This window comes from Diadema setosum, chromosome 11 (assembly GCF_964275005.1).
Source record: "Diadema setosum chromosome 11, eeDiaSeto1, whole genome shotgun sequence".
NCBI classification, from domain to species: Eukaryota; Metazoa; Echinodermata; class Echinoidea; order Diadematoida; family Diadematidae; genus Diadema; species Diadema setosum.
In genome coordinates this window covers 2,857,230-2,878,223 of record NC_092695.1, presented here as the reverse complement: position 1 = coordinate 2,878,223, position 20,994 = coordinate 2,857,230, and the positions used below count along the sequence as shown (strand labels likewise).

At 37.0% G+C, this 20,994-nt stretch overlaps 1 protein-coding gene across 1 annotated transcript; it reads left to right on the top strand.

The window, feature by feature from the left end:
- The first annotated feature begins 1,459 nt into the window (after positions 1–1,459).
- On the top strand, positions 1,460–4,690 carry LOC140234861 (uncharacterized). Its single transcript, XM_072314908.1, has 5 exons — positions 1,460–1,582; positions 2,590–2,733; positions 3,336–3,402; positions 3,898–4,059; positions 4,641–4,690. Exons 1-5 carry the CDS (start codon positions 1,460–1,462, stop codon positions 4,688–4,690), a joined length of 546 nt encoding a protein of 181 aa, XP_072171009.1.
- The last annotated feature ends 16,304 nt before the right edge of the window (positions 4,691–20,994 follow it).

Sequence of the window (20,994 nt, the reverse complement as noted above, 5' to 3'; positions counted from 1 at the left end):
AGAAAACGAATTGCAATTATAACAGTTTTTGGAAAATTTAGCAACTACTCACTGATAGAGTCATGACGCAAAAAAAAAATGTACGTTTAGATGACGATAAGTCTGACATGTGTTTGTATATTTTTAAATATGATTATGCAGGTTTTTCTTCTTACTGGCTTGTTTGGACTATTCACCCATAGAGGAGGTGTTCCAAGGACATGTCTGGTAAGTGAAATTTATTAAAATCACGTGAGTGTACTAGTGTGTAAACTAACATAATATCAGTACCTTCACATTCTGACTTTTACTCTGCACCCGTCGTCTTCCGCTCATAATGTTGCTTTTGATAATGACAGGGTATTATGTTTAGGTCTATTCGTTTTTTTGATTATTATTTCTTTACGTATAAAGCACGACCGAAAACTTGATTTCCATAAGGTGACTCAATTTCAGAGGACAATACAACGTAAAAAAAGAACGTGAAGTTTAGATATCGTTTGTAACTTTCCACTTGATATTAGTCTTATTGACTGCAGTGTTCAAAAGTATACGACGAATATAAAATTGTCCGATTGCAATGTGACTGTTGCGACACAAATTGTCGCCCCGGCACAAATTGTCGTGGTGACAATTTGTGCTGAGGGCTGACGGCACAAATTGTCGCCTGCCCTCGAAGCACATTGTTGGTCGTGATATCATTCTTGACATAGTCATCAAAATACCAACAAATAACTTACATGTCTACATCCATGCAAACAAGCCATGTAAAAAGTCACGGTGAGGTTTCAATAGTGTGTATGTGATCGCGCACATGATCATTGAGTGTCCGTTCGTGCGTGTGTGTGTGTGTGTGTGTTATTGCATATATATGGAAGAATGCACACGTATACACGCAGACAAACAAACCACTACCATTATACAACCACCACATATGCACACAGTTTCCACATTTTGTATTATTATACTCCAAACACACAAACACACACAGCTATGCGCAAACGCATACACAAGTCACATAAAACTCACCTACAAATCATACACAACACATTCCATGCAGCCCCCCCCCCCCCCCCACGCATACACGCATACGCATATGTGTACCTTACCAGTCATACCCACCCCACCCAAGCATGACACCGGAGCAACCACTCAAACCACACAATTCATAGTGCATGGCCGACGACAATTTGTGCAGCTACGCTTCATTCTGCCAGCACAAATTGTCGCCATCGAGGTCAAAAATTGGGAACTGCGCAAGCAGCATAATTTGTCGCCAGGCGACAAATTATGCAGGGGTGGCAATTTGTGCCGTTACATGTGTCAATGTTTTCTTCAAACACGGGCACACATAAGTAGGAACTACATCAAACAGTAATCTACAATTTATGTTAACCTTCTTTCTGATTCTTCTTTTCCTTTTTTTTTTTTTTTTTTTTTGCAATGATTTTCTTCCTACAAGATATCTGCCTATTTAGGGATGAGTATCGCATCGATCACTTGCGGTTTTGGAATTTTCGTCCTGAACATTGTTGGCGCAGCTCATGAAGAACTTTTTGGATGCGTTCCATTTCATTACAGCTGGAGATGTCCAACAGATGATGTGAGTAATGTAGATTTGACGTACTGATCTTGACAGTTAGTGTAGTCAGCCGTTAACTGGCATCACTTTTCATTCAAGAATATGTGAATTCACGAATATGTGAATTCACGAATTTCATAATTCAAGATGAAAAAGAAAAATAACGGGAAAGTTCAAAACATAGAAATATGCCCTTTTACGATCTGAAGTAATAAGTCTGTGTTGTTAGAGTTGAAGCACATTCAAATTGGAAATTCTATCTGAAACTGGTGTAAAACTTTTAATCTCAATACAAACTTTCAGCGGTCATTTGAAGTGCACCCCCCGTCCTCATTGAGAGAAAAGGGAATTTTCGCAGGCATGACGGGCGTGCAGTGTGCAAAATTTCCTTCTGCGCATGATCAAATCCGAGAAACGTCCCGTCCTGGGAAAAGCGAGTACGGCCAAAATAGCGTTCGTTCTCAATGGGCAAGAGTGAGCCATCCAGCCAGCCAGCCAATCAGCGATCTTGTCCATACGCCTCCGTCCTGCACAGGAAAGCGAAACTGTTTAGATATGGGGACGGGATTCCGAGTACGGAGACTGTCACAGCTGATTACTTTCGCGTATTCTCGGTCTTCCCGTCGTGTAGCGAAACTCCCTACTGTTATATAGGCAAAGACGAAGACTGCGTCCTCAACTCCCTTTCAAAGTACTGAGATTCCTGGTTCAGTACCTCCACCTTCTCAAGGTCCACGTGGTGGCCTAGAGATTCGATGTGATGTGCTGTGACACTTCAGAGGAGGTGGAACGTGGGCTTCTTTGATCAAGGAATCTCGTCCTACGAAAGTGAACTTTTTGTTTCACCAAAGTATGATTCCTGGCAGGCATTTTGCAATGTCTTCCCCTAGCAAGAAATTCTATACATGCATGGGACCGCTGAGGAAGGCGGTAACGTTGACAACTTAAAATTCCGGAAGAAAATAAGTTGAAATGAGATCAAAATTTCAACAATTTTCAAGTCTACGATGTATTTGTTTCTTACACAGTTGGCCAGAACACTTGTGGACTGCGCCTTAGTGCTATGCGGAGCGTTTGAAATTGCAGTTGGCATTACATCCACAGTGGCATCCAGCTACAAGCTTTCATGCTGTCGTAATTCCTGCTGTGGTGGCAACGGCAACGCTCAACAGGTGTGTACCAGAAGCTCAGTACCTAGAACACTAAAAGTACAAACAAAAAAAGTACTAAATGTAGTTAAATGATTTGAAGCATTTTGAGCATCTCCCTTGCTGTTTTTATGTTTTTACAATGCATCAGTACTAGCGGAAGTTTAGATGCTATTTGTAGAATGTAGTTTGAAAACACCGTGTTTTCTTACATAAACCCAAAGTCTCTGAATTAATTGAAAAGGATATAATTCTCAACTCGAAGTTTTTAATAAGACATCAAAGCATATTATCCGTTCTTTATTTCTGCTTTACAGACGCATTACCAAATCTAGTCTAGTAAAAAAATATATTATATAATTATTTGGTACCACCATGATAGGTACTGACTATACTGAGATACAAGTTTTGATAAAGAATATATTTCTCCAAAGAGGAGAAGATCCTACAAACAGGTGATTTTTTTTTCCGGCATTGTCATTTTCGCTACGAACTTGTTTATAGTAATTACAACGGCGTTGAAGTTTATGGATGCATCTCTAGTTTGAAACGATGGTGCACTAAAATCAGGGACTGTCGGACTTTCATCATTGAGCGGATTAATTTTCTTTGAAATCTGTACATAGACTCTGCAACCTGTTCAGATGTCACTCCTTCCGGGTTATGTTCAATCGCCTCCAGCCTACGCAACTGGTATTACAATCTTATTATCTTATCAATCGCGATATTTGTGAAGATGCTATAGTTGTGCATAGAGCTTGATGATCACACACAACGCAGCATTAAAACTAATTGAAGTCTGTGTACTCCTGTGCATTGATATTTCTGCGATTATACTTTAGCCAATATATTTAAGCGTTACCCGATGACCGATATGAAACAATGATATGCACTACACATTTTGCATTTTTATTCGTGTAATGGCTTCACAAGTCATCTAATCATCACTCTGATTGTTAATATGATGATATTAATTTGCCATTTGATATGATATGGGCAAAACAGGCAAAAAAACAAAAACACCCCGTCTATGTTATTTTAAGATGCTAGTATACTTTGTTATGACAGGTACCTACGAGGCTTTGCCAGATGATAATAACATCAAAAGCCAATGAGAATAAGTTCATAATGCAATGCTTAACACTGTATTTTTTGTTTCTCCGACTCACTCTAAATAACATCCATTAGGACAACCGGCTGGTGGACAGTTCTACATCCTACCGGCTAGTGCAATTACACACTCCCAGGTTATGGGAAACCAAGCTCAACAGGGGATTGGGCCAATGGTCCAGAGCCAGACCCAGCCCATTGCTCCTGTCATGCCTGTGCAGCTTGCCCAACACAATCCTGGTAAGAAGAAAAGCAAGTTCGCCTGCATCATTCTACAGAATAGTTTGTATGGTGCCTGTATGAAACCTACAGAAATCCACAAAACCAATCGAAACCAATAAATAAATGGCACCAGGAAGACCTTCTGGACATACTGTAAGTTTGAAGCCTATACGGGTTTCTTCTGTGTTTCTGATGTTATTTTTTATTTTCATTTACCTCAGATGAATTCGAACATCCCATTGCCATTTCTTTTAAGTTACGTTTTGAATTGTCTCTCAAATTCTGACTAATACAATACGTATATATATATATATATATATATATATATATATGACATATATGAGCCTTTCACCTTTATCGTGAGCGTCACAACTCAGGCGCTGAGAAATATAAGAATTATGATAAAATTATAAACAACGAAAATATCAATGATGTAATGTATAACTTTCACAGCTTCCAAAGAGAAGGACGACTTAATTTCGTTGTCTTTCCGATTTTTTACAGAGCCGATTATCTTTTTTGTTCTTGTTAATGGGGTATTTTGTATTACAATGAATGCACAATGAATACAACTATTTTTGTACATGGTTACTTTTCAGATATTGCTGCCCCGGAACCAACCAGTGGATCTACAGAAAAACAGGCCTGAACGATGTGCCACGGAAATTGTGTGCTTTCAAAAACTCAAAGTGTATGTACTATAGACAAAAATTTACTGATTATGATAAGGGAGTTTTCTTTCTTACTCTAATCTTTTTGTCAAGTTTTTCGAAACTTCAATGTTTGCATGAAACTAATGTAATACGTACGATTGATATCGTTCAATGTTTCCTTCCTGAGACCTTTAAATCGTATGGGATGGAGGTTTCCTTCTTTTTTTCTTTTTTTTTTTTCAAGCAACCGCCTGAAACTGAAAGTTGTTCGAAATGGAGGGAACTGCTAAAATGCAGGGCTTGTAGTTAGTAGTCCCCTCAAATAATTTTTATAGACAGCTGACTTTGTTTGCTTGTTTTTTTGTTTTGTTTGTTTAAAGTGAAATACAGAGAAGTTGGACCTAAGATCGGTTTGTTAGAGGCTGCTACACAAGTACCCTGCCATTTTGCAGTCGAAACCTATATCAGGTCAAGTAATTGTAACATAAACATTTATGAACGATGCTTTGTTAACTTTCTTATATTATTGTTATTCTGTCATAGGGTGCTTTTTCATATCAAATGTTAATGCCTGGAATGGTACTGCCTAAGTTCACTTTAGAATAGTCTGTTTGAAAAAAAAAAACAACAACAAACGAAATAAGACAAAGAGAGCTGTACGGGGATGTTTGAAAAGGAGGCTGAAATTCGCTTTTCAGCTCTAGTAGAACTTTGTCTACATAAGGTGTGTTGCGACACGGATTGTCGCCCCTACACGGATTGTCGCCTCCTGCTCGGGGCGACAATCCGTGACGGGCGTTGGCGGCACGGATTGTCGCCCGCCCTCGAAGCACATTTTGCTGGGTAATATCGTTTTGGACATAATCATTGAAATACTAACACATAACTTACATGGCTACATCCATGCAAGCATGCCATGTAAAAAGTCATGGTGAGGTTTCAAGGAAGTGTGTATGTGCGCGTGCACATGATAATTTAGTGTCCGTTTGTGCGTGTGTGTGTGTGTGTGTGTGTGTGTGATGGAAGAATGTGTTTATTATGTCAGTTTTTTGCGTATGTGTTTTTTAGCTGCGCGTGGGGAGGGATAACTAGTAAGCTGTTGCTGGCATAAACGTTGATATTGATTTTATCAGCAGCTCTGAATTTGATGAGTTTGTTGGGGCAGATTTGTATAATTATGAATTCGGAGTGGAGCTTGCGTGCGGGCAGATGCTGCTTTTCTGCATACGGTCCATTATGTCTTATTTATCAACATTGGGAAATCGTTTCATCAGGAAGGAATGTGGTATCGGTTCGGGTGTGCGTCGGTATGTGGGAAGGGGGTTACATTTCGTTATTGCAAAAGTTTGTTACTCTGAAGGCTCATTCGTCCGAAGGCTCATTCGTCCGAAGGCTCATTCGTCCGAAGGCTCATTATTCTGAAGGTTCGTTATTCCGAATTTCATTTTTGGATCAACGAACCTCTAGGTATAATAGGGAATTGTGTGCTTCGGATATTAAAATGAAGCCTCGAAAAAAAAAAAAAAAAAAAAAACGAAACTTCGGAATAACGGAACCTTCGTGTGTGTGTGTGTGTGTGTGTGTGTGTGTGTGTATGTATTGGGGTTGGTGAATGTGGGTGTGGGATGATTTAGGTTTTGTTTAATCAGGGGTTGGTGGGTTGGGGATTGGATTTGAAGAAGGGTAGTTATAAATGGTATGACAGATGTTGGTAGGATTTAATATTTAGGATAGATGTAGGCCCTAGATTTGTTTCGGTTGGGGAGGGGAGGGGGTGGTCGGTTTTTTATGACTGATTTCATTCTAGATTCGTGTAATGTATTTGTGTTTTTTTTTTATGTATATGCCCTTGTAAGTAAGAAGGTGTTACATGATCCCAACCAATGTATTCAAGGAATATAGGTTTGGTAGGGCCCTACATGTCAAACTTTCTCGTGAAGAAATTGTTAGTAGGGTTGGTCTATAATCGAGTTATCTATGTTGAAGTGAGATTATTTGTGGTATAAATTGACAAATGGATTTGTTTCTGTTTCGAATTGCCTTTTGTAACTTTTTTTCATGTTACACCCAGAATGAGTCGATTTATGAATGATTTGAATGAAATCAATGAATATCAAGGAAGAAAGTGTTGAGTTGGTTTATTTGCATTATGAGGATTTGTTTGAGTGTTTGTTGGTGTTTGTTTGTATTACGTATGTATTAGCGGTGTGCAATGGCAGTTCGTTTGTGCTAAAATCAACTAACGATTGACAAATTTTTTACTGCGTGTGGAAATTATTCGCTCATGCATAAAGCATGCCAAACCTATTCGGGACAAAGAATAGTGGTATGGACGTTCTAGTTTATAAGACTGATGGAAGAAAATGACTGCAGTGAAAAATGAACAAAGACAAATAACATTTGGGGAGGGTACCTCCCTCGTATGTATTTTCTCTCGGTCTCTCTCTCGCTTAGCCTGCCTCACCGCTGATATTGGTTCACACACCCATACTATCTTTAGATCAACGCTGGTGTGAATTCTTTAAACACGTGCTCATACACTCTGTTAAAGGCGTTTGTATTGCCACAGAAGCGCCGCTATATTCCACATACACACGTAAGCATACAGGCACACGTATACACACAGACAAACAAACCACTACCACTATGACCACCACACATGCACAGTTTCTACATATTGTATTATTATACTCCAAACACACACACATACACACACACACACACACACACACAACAAATCATACACATCACATATCATGCAGCTCACAATACACACACACACACACACACACCCCCACCCACACACACACACACACACATATGCATAACTTACCAGTCATACCCATCCCACCAAAGCTTAACACCGGAGGAACCACCCCGAGCCCGGGGCGACAATCTGTGACGGGGCGACAATCCGTGTCGCAACAATTTTTTTGCCAACACGGATTGTCGCCTTCGAGCTCAAAAACTGGGAACTGCACAAGCGTCACGGATTGTCGCCAGGCGACAATCCGTGTAGGGGGCGACAATCCGTGTAGGGGCGACAATCCGTGTCGCAACAAGGTGTATTTATGAAAACACACACACACTTACACATACACACAAACGGACGCAATACTTCTTAGTATTGTATTGTATTTGTATTCATGAATATTAATGATCATCACTGATTCTTTCAGTGTGTATGTTTGTTTCTTGGAACGGTTAAAAAATAAGGTAAAACCCGAAATGTAGGAAGGTTCCAGATAAGCATTACAACAACATTATCAACAAAAAAGTTCATAACTATGGATATATAGAAGAGAGTTGAAGACAGAAAGTTACTCGGAGAGTTCAAGAGTGTTTGAGTAGCCCCACGTCTTCCATCTTTTTCAACAGTAGGACTACTCGTTTGCCCTCATGTAGTCACAGATTACAATGATATTTTCTAGTGTAATAGTCATATTGCGGATCTGTGTGTATTGTAAATATCTTTGGTAATGTCATATGACAAAGCTTAAAAGTATCATTTATCAACTATTTAGGTGGAGATTCAAGAATGATTATGCTTTAATCCACTCTGCCTTTACGTCAGCCTCATAATTTTAGAATAGTATAGCCTCATGATAATTTGTGTGAGTTTCATGTCGAGACCAGTTGGCATGAGGATATGTGTCTTATCTTCAAATCACATTTCATGGTGTAGCCTATGGTATTAATTTCCCAACGCATAACGTATAGTTTTGACATAGTATATTTGCCTTGCCACAGTCCATGCTTTGCTGCACCTAAGACAATGAATTTATAATAATGTACTAATGTGATCAAATGCAGTTTTTAGGACAATACGAAAAAAAGTGATACGGTAACGTGCTACGGTTCCTATACAGGGCCACGGTACATGCATCGCAGTCCGTGGACTTTGCGCTCTTGTTCGTGTTGACAACCTCAATTTAGTGTGAAGGACTGGTTGACTATTCCACGAGAGAGATTATCATACAAAAAGGGAGAGAATATGTCAGAAAGTATATAGAGACATAAAGAAGGAATGTGATATGTTTGGCAATCAAATCATGTAGCATGTAAATAGCCATTTGCCATTGATGATGCAATAAGGACTTTGTTTCAGCCTAAAACCGACAGCCTGCTGTGATTTGAGTGCTTATTCTTTTGTCTTTTCGTTTGCTTATTGTGTAATAAAACATGTTAAAACATCTGTAATGTAATGACAATAAATCAGTCAAGAAACATCCTTAGACGCGTTCGTGAATGAACTCTTAATACAGACTATTTAAAGATACCTGTTCCTGAATTTGTGCTATGAGTGTCATTCAGTCAGAGAGAGAGAGAGAGAGAGAGAGGGGGGGGGGGGGAGGAGCGGTCATAGGTCAAAGTAAGATTTGTATATTTCATTATTTTCCTCTTATCTCTGCATGCTGAAAGTGTTTTTTTTCTTTTAATAAAATTTCTACATCTCTGCTTGCCAAAAGTGTCAAAGGTCACAGTTTAAGCAAAACTGCCAGGATTTCACTTGATTCCACATTTCTGAATTTTGCGCACCACCTGAGCTTTACAGTGGAATGTGGAGCACAATTGATTCATTTATTCAGCAAGGGACAAAAAATCCCCCCAATTTATACGTAATCTATAATATGAAAGTTTGTCGAAATGCTGATTAGATGTGATGATGTATTACTTATGTGAAATTTAACCAAAATGGGTGGAGCCCGTGTCGCTCGCGTATCAGACTATTACACGAAATGAGTATTGGACAAAAGAGGATTTGACAATTTGAAAATTAGACAATGTCATTAGATGACCTGGTAGATAGACTAAGTCGCAATACGCCCAGTGGATATTGGACAAAACATCATAACTTAAATGGTAACAAGACGCAGTGGTAGTTAGGACAAGTAGCAATTAGACTAAATGGCCATTAGACGAACTACTTGTAAACGAAACAGGATAAAGTCAAAGTAGCATCAGACAATTTGTCAATTTTCTGAAGTGAATGCTTTTGAAATGAGGACATTATCACGAATTCAATTTCAATTTCAATTCAATTCAATTCAATTCATTTATTTTCATACTTCTCATTTATGGATAATACAAAAGAAATAATAATACAAGTTCTTTCAGCTTGTAAACAATGTGCAGAAAACAAACAATGTACATTGTAATAACTCAGCAATTGTAATGATAACTGGTCAAAATCGAAATGGGGTTGAACAAAGAGAAGTTTGATGGGACCTACATGAAAGCTAGCTTGTTTGGCTGTAAGCCCTGAGTAATCAGTGTTTGTGAAAAAGAGACGGAGAACGGATAGAAGATAAGACCAGGCGATTTAATGGTACCAAATAAGAAAAGCGGGGTATGGCTATGTGATTAAAAAGAACAACAAAATATACTAAAATGTGAACCATTACTATGGCTGAGCTGTCTTTGGTTTCCGGAGTAGAACATGATTTGTATAAAAGCCTACTACATGGTATACACTATTGATGCTGCATTAAAACTATCACAAGATTATGATCAGTACGACAATAAAAGTAACATGTATAACCATTAAGTCATTTGGTGCCTGCCGTCAAGCTCTGGGTAGAAAGTGAGAGAGAGGTAGAGGGAAGGAGGAAGAGAAGGAAACGAAGTAGAGTGTGGAATTGCTAATGATGAATTCGGAGAACCTGACGGCAAGGCCGAAAATGCAATCTGCAGTGTGTTGGCAAGAATGTTTGATCGGACAATAACATACCACAATATTAAATAAGACATTACAAATCAGTGTCTGCAAGATATGCACTCAATTAAGACTCTTTTAATTTGCGTTTCAAGGAATAATATAAAGACGAACGTGGAAGGTGAAATGCATCACTTTGGCGGGTAGGATATTATGAATCAAATAGTTTTTCCTGAACATGCGAGTAAAAACATATGGTAACTCCTTGGCAGTAAACTTATACATAAATATGCCAACGTTATAACTAAACAGATCTGATATTTTCAGTATTTTATTTTTAAAGAATAAGTTATTTCCTCCATATCTTAGTAAACTTTTCCCTTTCCGATATAGAATATGTGGAAAATGGCATCATGCACATTCTCCCAATATAATGATGTTCCAGACAATGAAAGAGATATGTTGACATAAACAATGGAATAGGTCCCATTGAATATGAAGACTTTTGTTTGACAATTTTGACTAAACTATAGTTAAAATATCGGTGATAAGAACAAGCGTACTTTTTCTACGTTATTTTGACTTTGATTTGATGAAATTTGTTGATTTCGGTTTCAAAAGTTACCAAAATATTATTTATTCAACTGATTAAATTGCCAAGAATTGCAGTTAATACCTAAATGTAATAGTAATGCTACTTAAATACCACCTGCGAAGATTCTTCAGTTGTCAAGACTCCTGAAGAAGCGGAGGCCGCTGAACATTTGAGTCGAATAAACTCATTCTTTATTGGCAAAAATGCACTACCAGTTCATTTCTTCATTTCTTCCTGGAGCCAATACATGAATTCTCAACATTTTTACATGGTTTAGGCAAGGCTCGACACTAACGGTGGCCCGGTAACCCGGGGCCACCAAAAATGAAAGTCAGGCCACCAAATTTCAAAAAGGGCAAATTTGGTGGCCCGCCTCGGGCCACCAAATTTTTTTGAAAAGTATGTTAATACATTCATAACTTTTTGCGCCGGAACCTTCAAAAGGACATGAAGTAACTTTGTCTTTTGTCTTTTGAGAAATAGAAATATGTTTCTTCTATAGCTTCTTGATAATCATTTACATGTAATAATTATGATGTCATTCATTTATGTTTAGATGTTGCAACCCATGTGCCAGTCAATGAATATTTATACTTAGTCTTCACCATTCAGCAGTTAAATTTGTTTAAAGGATGGATGAAAAGGACTGAATGAGTGCCTAAGAGTGAGCGTTGCGAGATTGTTGAGGTTTATTTATGAGTAGATATGTCCAGCTTCTAATTCTTACTATGACAAAACTTAAATATTTGACTCCTTTAAAAAAACAGGACTTTTAATTTTTTTTCGGGCCACCAAATTTTTCTCTAGGGCCACCAAAAATTTGAAATTAATGATTTTGGTGGCCCCATCGGGTCACCAAAAAAAAAAAAAGTTAGTGTGGAGCCCTGGTTTAGGCATATAGATATGGTATACACAGGACAACTTTATCACAATGCTTTAAAAGTCAGCAACTAATCAACACACTTGCATGAAGTGTGTGAAATCATAATAATTAACAAAAAAGCTTATTGTTGTCAACATTTTCTCTTAAGAATTTCATATACTTGTACATCTGATGATGGTTGAGAGTTTCTTTTATTTCCTTTTGCTCTTATAACTCTTTATGTGCCACATTCGCACGTCGACGGCGTGCCAACTTCGCATATTCTTCTCAACAAACAAAGCCGCTAAGACCGATCGATAAACCGCTAATTACTGCTAATCCCGCGGCACAATGAAAACGTTTCTTGTTTTTTTGTTCCTCTCGTATACGACTTCCATTCTATGTGGTCAGTGGTGGTCGACTATCAAGCGATGTTCCCAACTAGATTTGCTCGTACATTCTAAGTTTCTGTCACGGTTTTATGTGCAAAAGTCGTGCCTTTACAGTAATGTAGCAACTGGTCATTCAAAAGAAAAATTGAAAATAGATTCGTCATACAAATTATATCGTAACAAAGCTCTTTGACTTTGCCTACTATTATGCCCATCTTAACAGAAATTTGTGGAAGTTATACAAATCGGAATAACAGAATTCTTTCTCAAAGCATGACTGCCTTCGTGTCTCAGAATATCGTGGCACACAGGGGGTTTCCTGCATGGCACATAAAGAGATAATGAAAGAGCGATTTTTTTTTTTTTTTTTTTTTTTTTTAACAAGGTACCGGACCCTTCTTCATTTCTGGATTAACCTTTATTTTATTTCATTTTTTTGTTGTTGTTGTTTAGATAACTATACTTCTGCGTCATTTTGTTTGGTTCCTGTTTCTTTCTTTCTGTTTTGATGTACGAAACTCTTTATATTATCGAGCAATCGATATGTGGGTTTTTCGCAAGACAGGAATTGGAAAATGTGATTGGAGATTTAAAAAATGTTTGTTGAAAAAAAGAAGGAAATGATTACTCTCATATGTTAGAGGCTGAAAACTTTGGTTTTCTTCTCGTCAGCAAAAATCAAATTAATTAACTTTCATCTACATACAAATACAGCTAGCCTTTCCCTATTCACCAAGCTTCTCTATTCTTCCTGTGAATTATACAGGGGACGCCATCCGAACGCCAAATTTCTTTTGTATGTTAGCCTAGGAGCATGTGGTCGTGGATTATCAGGCGGGTAACATGATTTGAAGCATTGGACCGTTTCATTCACGATTGAGATCAATGTGAGATCTCCACATAGCTCTGAAGAGGCGGAAAGCACGTACAGTCGGCCGCTGAAGTTCACTAAACCACTGGGCCAAAACTTGTGCAAAACATGGAAAATGCGAGGAGGCGTATTTCCGTCCATCTTGGCGACCATGATTCTGAATGATTCGAGATATATCCAGTAAAAGGACCAATACATCTGACGCCCTACAAAGGAAAGAATGTGAAAATTCCTTTCTATGTTAGGATGACAACTAGTAAATGAGATCTGAATCAAGGGTAAAATGCCATTATGTCACACAAACGTAGTCATTCCCATTCTAGTCCTCAAAAGAAATTTTTAAAACTTTAGAAAAAAAAAGTGACTGGTAACAAACGTTCCAAAGGTAAAAAAAAAAAAAAAGTGTATAACAAATGGGTCTTTTTATATGGATGAGAGAGTTCGCTTATAGCAATCGTATATTGATGAACGATTTTTCAAAAGTTCATGATATTCATATTTCTTTCATTGTTTCTTATGAGTATACACCTACATCATCAATATACCAGTATATTTGAAGAATTTGGCGTGGAAACGCCAATCTTGTCGATTTTTATATTGTGGCGACTCTGTGACCTTACATCACAGCGTCCCCTCCCACTCCTCAAAAGAAAAAAAATAAAAAAGTCGACAGACGTGGATTTTTACTGAAAGGACAAGTCCACCTTCATTTACATGTGGATTGAGTGAAGGTAACAATATTAGTAGAACACATCGTTGAAAGTTTGGGGAAAATCAAACAATTCATTCAAAAGTTATGAATTTTTAGAGTATCTGCGCAGTCACTACAGTGTGTGATGTCACATGCGTACAACAATATAAGGAAAATAAAAAGAGAATTTCACAAAACTTTACTTTTTGAATAAAGTGCACATTTCTTCGACTTGTTACTGACATATGTTAAGAGTAATATTATTCTCCCTGCCTTCTGAAAAAGAGAAGTCGAGTGTTCTTTTGTTATGCGAGAAAATGGAAATATGTTGAATTTTAATTATTCTTTCATTATATCGTTGCACACATTGACATCACAAGCTATAGTAGTCTTCTCATCTAGCCGTGACTGACCAGAAACTTCAAAAAAATCATAACTTTTAACGGATTGTCAAATTTTCCTCAAAACCTCACTGATGTGTCCTACTAATATTGCTGCATTCACTCAAACCACATGTCTATGAAGGTGAACTTGTCCTTTAAGGGCAGAGACTAAACGAGCAGACGTTTTCTTTAAGCAATGTATCAACTGAAATGTACTTGATATTGAAAAGAAAGATAGCATCCTGGAAAAGTGTGTACAATTGATGAAAGAAGCTCTGAATTTTGATTATAGGGCCTGGCATTCAAACGCTTCAAGTCTTACCAAGCTCTGTGCAATGAATTGGACAAAAACAGGATGCAAAACACTTTAGCGACAACAAGGAAAGGATTACCAGACTAAGCTGAATTATCTGATACCATATTCTATCCGTGTGGAATCACAACTTCCAAAACAGCATCGCCCTTTCAAAAGTTACTAGAATTGACTGTTAAGACTGTAAACGGTTTTATGAAATAAAAGGGGACCTCTTAAACTTATACCTTATCAGACTATTCTACAAGAACATTTTCTCAAAAAATTGTTTAAAACACAATTTCCCATTGGTTTTATGATCCCAAAGTATATAATAGTGTAGCAAAAGTTGTTCTTTAAGAATATATGTAAAAGAACACCTTAAGATTGACTTTCATATATTGTGAGTCTTCACATATTTTGAGCCTTCTCGTAAAATCGGGCAGTACAATTTCTTGTTGGTTTTGTGATGCACGGCCGCAAATATTACAATATCATATCAATGCCATATCGCTTCAGGACACTTATTCCTTGTAGATAGAATGGATACTCCTCCTGCAGAGTTGTTCGTGGCATTCTAAACATCATTGATCTCTATTGTTTGCATTTGTGACAATCTAGGTACAATCTATACTGTTCCACATTTCCCCTAGTGTTTGGTCTCCTAGGCTTAAATACGTATATGATTATATATATATATATATATATATATATATATATATATATATATATATATATATATATAGTGTGATGATGCTGATATTCCTACCGTACGCCTCTGTCATCTTAAATGAAATTATAGTTGAGACAATGTAGATAACAGAAGATGTCGCATGAAACCGGCAGAGTTGTGAAGCTTTCGACCGTGGTCTTCCTCAGCTTTAATATCTGTTTGTGAAACAAATTATATGTTTTTGAGAATAACAAATCTGGAGTCATAAACACAATATGTCAAATATAAGTTGAGCATGAGTTGATAGTTACATGGCATACTTGGCAACATTTTTTGGCACTTTGCAACACATTCAGCAATGTGTAACTGTAAATAAGTGTATAGTGAGTATATGTAGCATACAAACATATCATACAATAAAAATTATCAAACATATATCATAAATAAACTAAATAAAATAATTACCTGCTAAGCAGACGTTTGAGTTGCCTGGGTGTCTTGTGGCTGTCTTGTGGCGGGATGTGAGTGATCATGTGATGTTGGGGGAAGGTTTGTGTGCGGTGGTGCATGTCAGGCAGGAGTGGGGTAGTATAACGAATTAGGTTCAGTGTTACAAGTGTGTCAGTCGTGTCAGTGCAGACAAAGGATTGTTAACAATTACGATACAATGAACATTCTCGTGGTCATTAAGCCCTATAGCTGATTTACCAACAATCAAAATAGCAGGCATGGAACCCGGGTACAGATAAGGAGTGGATAGAGAGTGTGGATAGTGTGTTGCCACTGTTCCTAGGTATTTAACACAGAAATATACAATATATACATTATTTTATTTCATATACCATACTGAAACAATCTTCATGCTCTTGCCACATGAAAATTATAACAAAATTATGTCGCACAGTATAATTTTTCTGTGTACACCTCTATCAATCTGTCTATTAATCTATTCATAATTCATATTTATATATATTCATATTGAGATCGTTACATATACATACATATATATATATATACATATATATCCATATACATATGCATGCATACATGCACATAAATATCATATACACACATACACATACATATATAATTATATAATTCCTTCTATCCACATCATATGATAACTGAGTATATAACAATACCTATCAGTTAACCAATACAACATCAAAAATTCAATCCTTTACAAACATTCCAGCTTTTCCGTGAATACAGTCTCATTTTACATAAAACCCGGGTACAGATAAGGAGGGGATGGTGTTTTGCCACTTATCCCTGTACACATCACAGAAATAAGATATGTGCCAAAATTATTGCTGACAAAATCTTCATGCTATTCCCACGTGATATAACGAAACTATGTCGCACAGTATTATATATGTTGTTTCTCTGGTGTACAACTCTACCTCTCTCTATCTATAATCATCATTTCTTATACATGTTATAATATTCATGCACCCATGTTATGATGATGTACACATGCATACATTATATATATATATACATATACATATTATATATATATATATATATATGTATATATATGTATATATATATATATATATATATATATATATATATATATATATATATATAATATACAGAAGAGCCTGCCTGCAAAAACCGACAAGTATTTTTCTTGACCTTTAGTCGCATGTGTCTCCATTTGGCAAATATGGACTTGTCGGTTTTTGCAGGCAGTCTCTTCTGTATATATATATATATATATACATATATATATATATATATATATATATATATATATATACATACATATATTATATGTATATGTATACATATAATGTATGCATGTGTACATCATTATAACATGGGTGCAAGAATGTTATGTATAAGAAATGATGATTATAGATAGAGAGAGGTAGAGTTGTACACCAGAGAAACAACATAATAATACTGTGCGACATAGTTTCGTTATATCACGTGGGAATAGCATGAAGATTTTGTCAGCAATAATTTTGGCACATATTTCATTTCTGTGATGTGTACAGGGATAAGTGGCAAAACACCATCCCCTCCTTATCTGTACCCGGGTTTTATGTAAAATGAGACTGTATTCACGGAAAAGCTGGAATGTTTGTAAAGGATTGAATTTTTGATGTTGTATTGGTTAACTGATAGGTATTGTTATATACTCAGTTATCATATGATGTGGATAGAAGGAATTATATAATTATATATGTATGTGTATGTGTGTATATGATATTTATGTGTATGTATGCATGCATATGTATATGGATATATATGTGTATATATATATGTATGTATATGTAACGATCTCAATATGAATATATATAAATATGAATTATGAATAGATTAATAGACAGATTGATAGAGGTGTACACAGAAAAATTATACTGTGCGACATAATTTTGTTATAATTTTCATGTGGCAAGAGCATGAAGATTGTTTCAGTATGGTATATAAAATAAAATAATGTATATATTGTATATTTCTGTGTTAAATACCTAGGAACAGTGGCAGCACACTATCCACACTCTCTATCCACTCCTTATCTGTACCCGGGTTCCATGCCTGCTATTTTGATTGTTGGTAAATCAGCTATAGGGCTTAATGACCACGAGAATGTTTATTGTACCGTAATTGTTAACAATCCTTTGTCTGCACTGACACGACTGACACACTTGTAACACTGAACCTAATTCTTTATACTACCCCACTCCTGCCTGACATGTACCACCGCACACAAACCTTCCCCCAACATCACATGACAGCCACAAGACAGCCACAAGACACCCAGGCAACTCAAACGTCTGCTTAGCAGGTAATTATTTTATTTAGTTTATTTATGACATATGTTTGATAATTTTTATTGTATGATATGTTTGTATGCTACATATACTCACTATACACTTATTTACAGTTACACAATGCTGAATGTGTTGCAAAGTGCCAAAAAATGTTGCCAAGTATGCCATGTAACTATCAACTCATGCTCAACTTATATTTGATATATTGTGTTTATGACTCCAGATTTGTTATTCTCAAAAACATATAATTTGTTTCACAAACAGATATTAAAGCTGAGGAAGACCACGGTCGAAAGCTTCACAACTCTGCCGGTTTCATGCGACATCTTCTGTTATCTACATTGTCTCAACTATATATATATATATATATATATATATATATATATATATATATATATACGTACATATTAACTGCCCATAAAAAACAAACAATGTTGTATTGGATTACAAAACACAAACATTATGCTGCAGATATTCTACCGTGTATTACTAAAACCTTGAAAACCATGGTTTGAGCAAATCTCAGTTTTGCAGATGTTTACATTATTATTATTTTTCCTGACAACTTTTGTCCTGTGCTCCGTTCGACCCCAACCCTGTTTACTTCCTAACGCAAAAAAAAAAGACATTTGAAGTTACACATTACTGTAATAATCAACATTCTCCCACCCTGACAATTTACATACCTGGAATGTCTAATTCAAAGCCCTCTTCGTAACCTGTATTAACCCCAGCATTGTCTATTATCCGTTCTCTGTTCTTCATATGCATGTCCGAGATGTAGATTCCTCTCTTCAAGTAGTAGATCCTCCTTAAAATAAAGACAACACCATTTTCATTAGCGCATAAGCCCAAGTCCTACACAAGCAATCGTCACAGGTCTTTAGGGACCAAATTCTATATTCAAAAGGGGAAACAAATTGAGTGACGAAATATTATGTCATTCAAAGTTGAAACACACTTAGAGGCTGTATAGCCAGTTTCCTTACGATACAAATTTAAATTCAACTTGGTGCGTAGATTAATATTAAAAGTGGAGTTCCCGCGTAGTTCTTTTTTTTTTTTGAAGCTACGACAACAGAAAGAAAAAAAAAACAAACAAACAAACTATTGACACCCCATTGACCTACTATAACATTAGATATAATTTGTGGGAATCGTTTATAAGCTAGAGACTTCTCATTTCGAGAAATCAAACACTCCCCCCTCCCATCGCACATCTCAAGCAGACTTTAGTATTAACACTAATTCGTTCTAGGAAGGACTATGCTCTCGTAATATACAATATCAAAAGGAACTTTAATGATTCAAGCGTAACTTTGAGGTTGATTCACAATAAAGCTTTAAATTTCCCTAGATTCGTATTAGTGAATAAAGGATTGTTGCGGGAAAAAATGTCATGGTAACCACTTGCTCAATTTCAGTTCACTTTCATGCTAATGTAAGAATATTGCGTATGTCAAATCTGCAACAGGACACTTGTATAGAGAGTATTTTCAATGAACATTATACAGATGATGACTGGCGGGGGAGGGAACATACCGAATGTTCCACCCGAAGGGTTTGAAATGCTATTGAGGGAGGTTATAAGTCCCAAGACGAAGTCGAGGGACCTATAGCCTCCAGAAATAGCATTTCAAACCCTGAGGGTGGAACGTTTGGTACATGTTCCCGACAACAAAAGTCATCATCTGATTTTATATGAGTTAGTCAAATACGTCAACGTCAACCACCAGCAAAACGCACTCGATCGCTCGCGCAGAGCCAAATTCACTGTGCGCGGGTCCCTCTGTCATTTGAAAATATTTTCCCATGGGAGAACATTACAAAAATTTTCTCCCATGGGCGAACATAACGAATGTTCCTCCATCACTTGACTGTGTTTAGCCAATCACTAACCGGTATTTGACTAACCCATTTAATATCAGAGAATATTGCATGTGTAGATATCACGCTGTTTATAACCGATAAGAAGTTTTCTTTCAATGCAAGATTAACATAAAGAAAGTATTGATTTAAACAAGAATCGGTCATTTGTATACATAACATGGACTTTACCTGAATGTGTGAGTTCTTTACCTTCTATAGGGATTAATTTCAAGGAGTCTCAGGGCACTGCCATGAACCATTAGAGTTTCAAATTTCGTCGAGACTTCGCCCCTGATCTTTGTTCTTTTGATTGTACCAGCTGTGATCCAGTACAGGTATCCTCCGACTTCATCGATATCCATGTCAAACACTTCTGTGTTTACAATGATGAAACATGCTCACGATCAACTTAAAGGGGATGGTCATACATACCCTGCTGGAAAGAACAGTGTCCCACAGTGTGAGAAACACAGTGTGAAATCTTTTTACACTGTTAGATTTGATGGTTTTAACAGTGTGAACACAATGTGAGTCTCCAATTCCCAGTATTAAACAAAGCATTACTATGTGAACACTCTGTGAAAACGACACCATAGTGTGAAATCATCTTCACACTGTTAAATTCGAGCGTTTTTACTTTCAGTGTGTTTCTACAGACGATCCGATAGACCTAGAATTTGCAAGCGCGTAATCAAACACTGCGCTAACGCAGACCCGGGTTGTTTCTACAGAAAGCGCATAATCGGAAAGAATCCGATTCTCCACCTGAATGCAGTTGTGACCGGATGTCTGGAAAGTTGGCTGGTGCATTGTGGGCCTGGGTAGAGCATCTACTGATGATGCAATCACCGATTGAACTAGTGAAACGAACTGAGTATAGAATCTAGGTAGGGCCTGGGCCTAACAGTTAGTGTGGTGCCGTTACAAGTTACAACCGGCTGCTGGACGATTTTGTTTTCATCTAACGTTAGGGCTCCTACTCGAACGTTAACTCCAACGTTAGAAACTAGTTTTCTACCAGTTCTTTCGTTCGTCAGAATTTCACGGATCTTAAAGGTTGGATTTTTATTACTGGATTATCACATGTGACGAGACAACATCAGTTCACAGAGACACAGCTTCTGTAAGATCTATCTAACGTTAGGCCTAACACCTTAGTCTAACATTTAACAAGTTAAAAATGATTAAGCCCTAGACGGCTTCTAGGGCCTATTAGGCCTAGAATTTCTA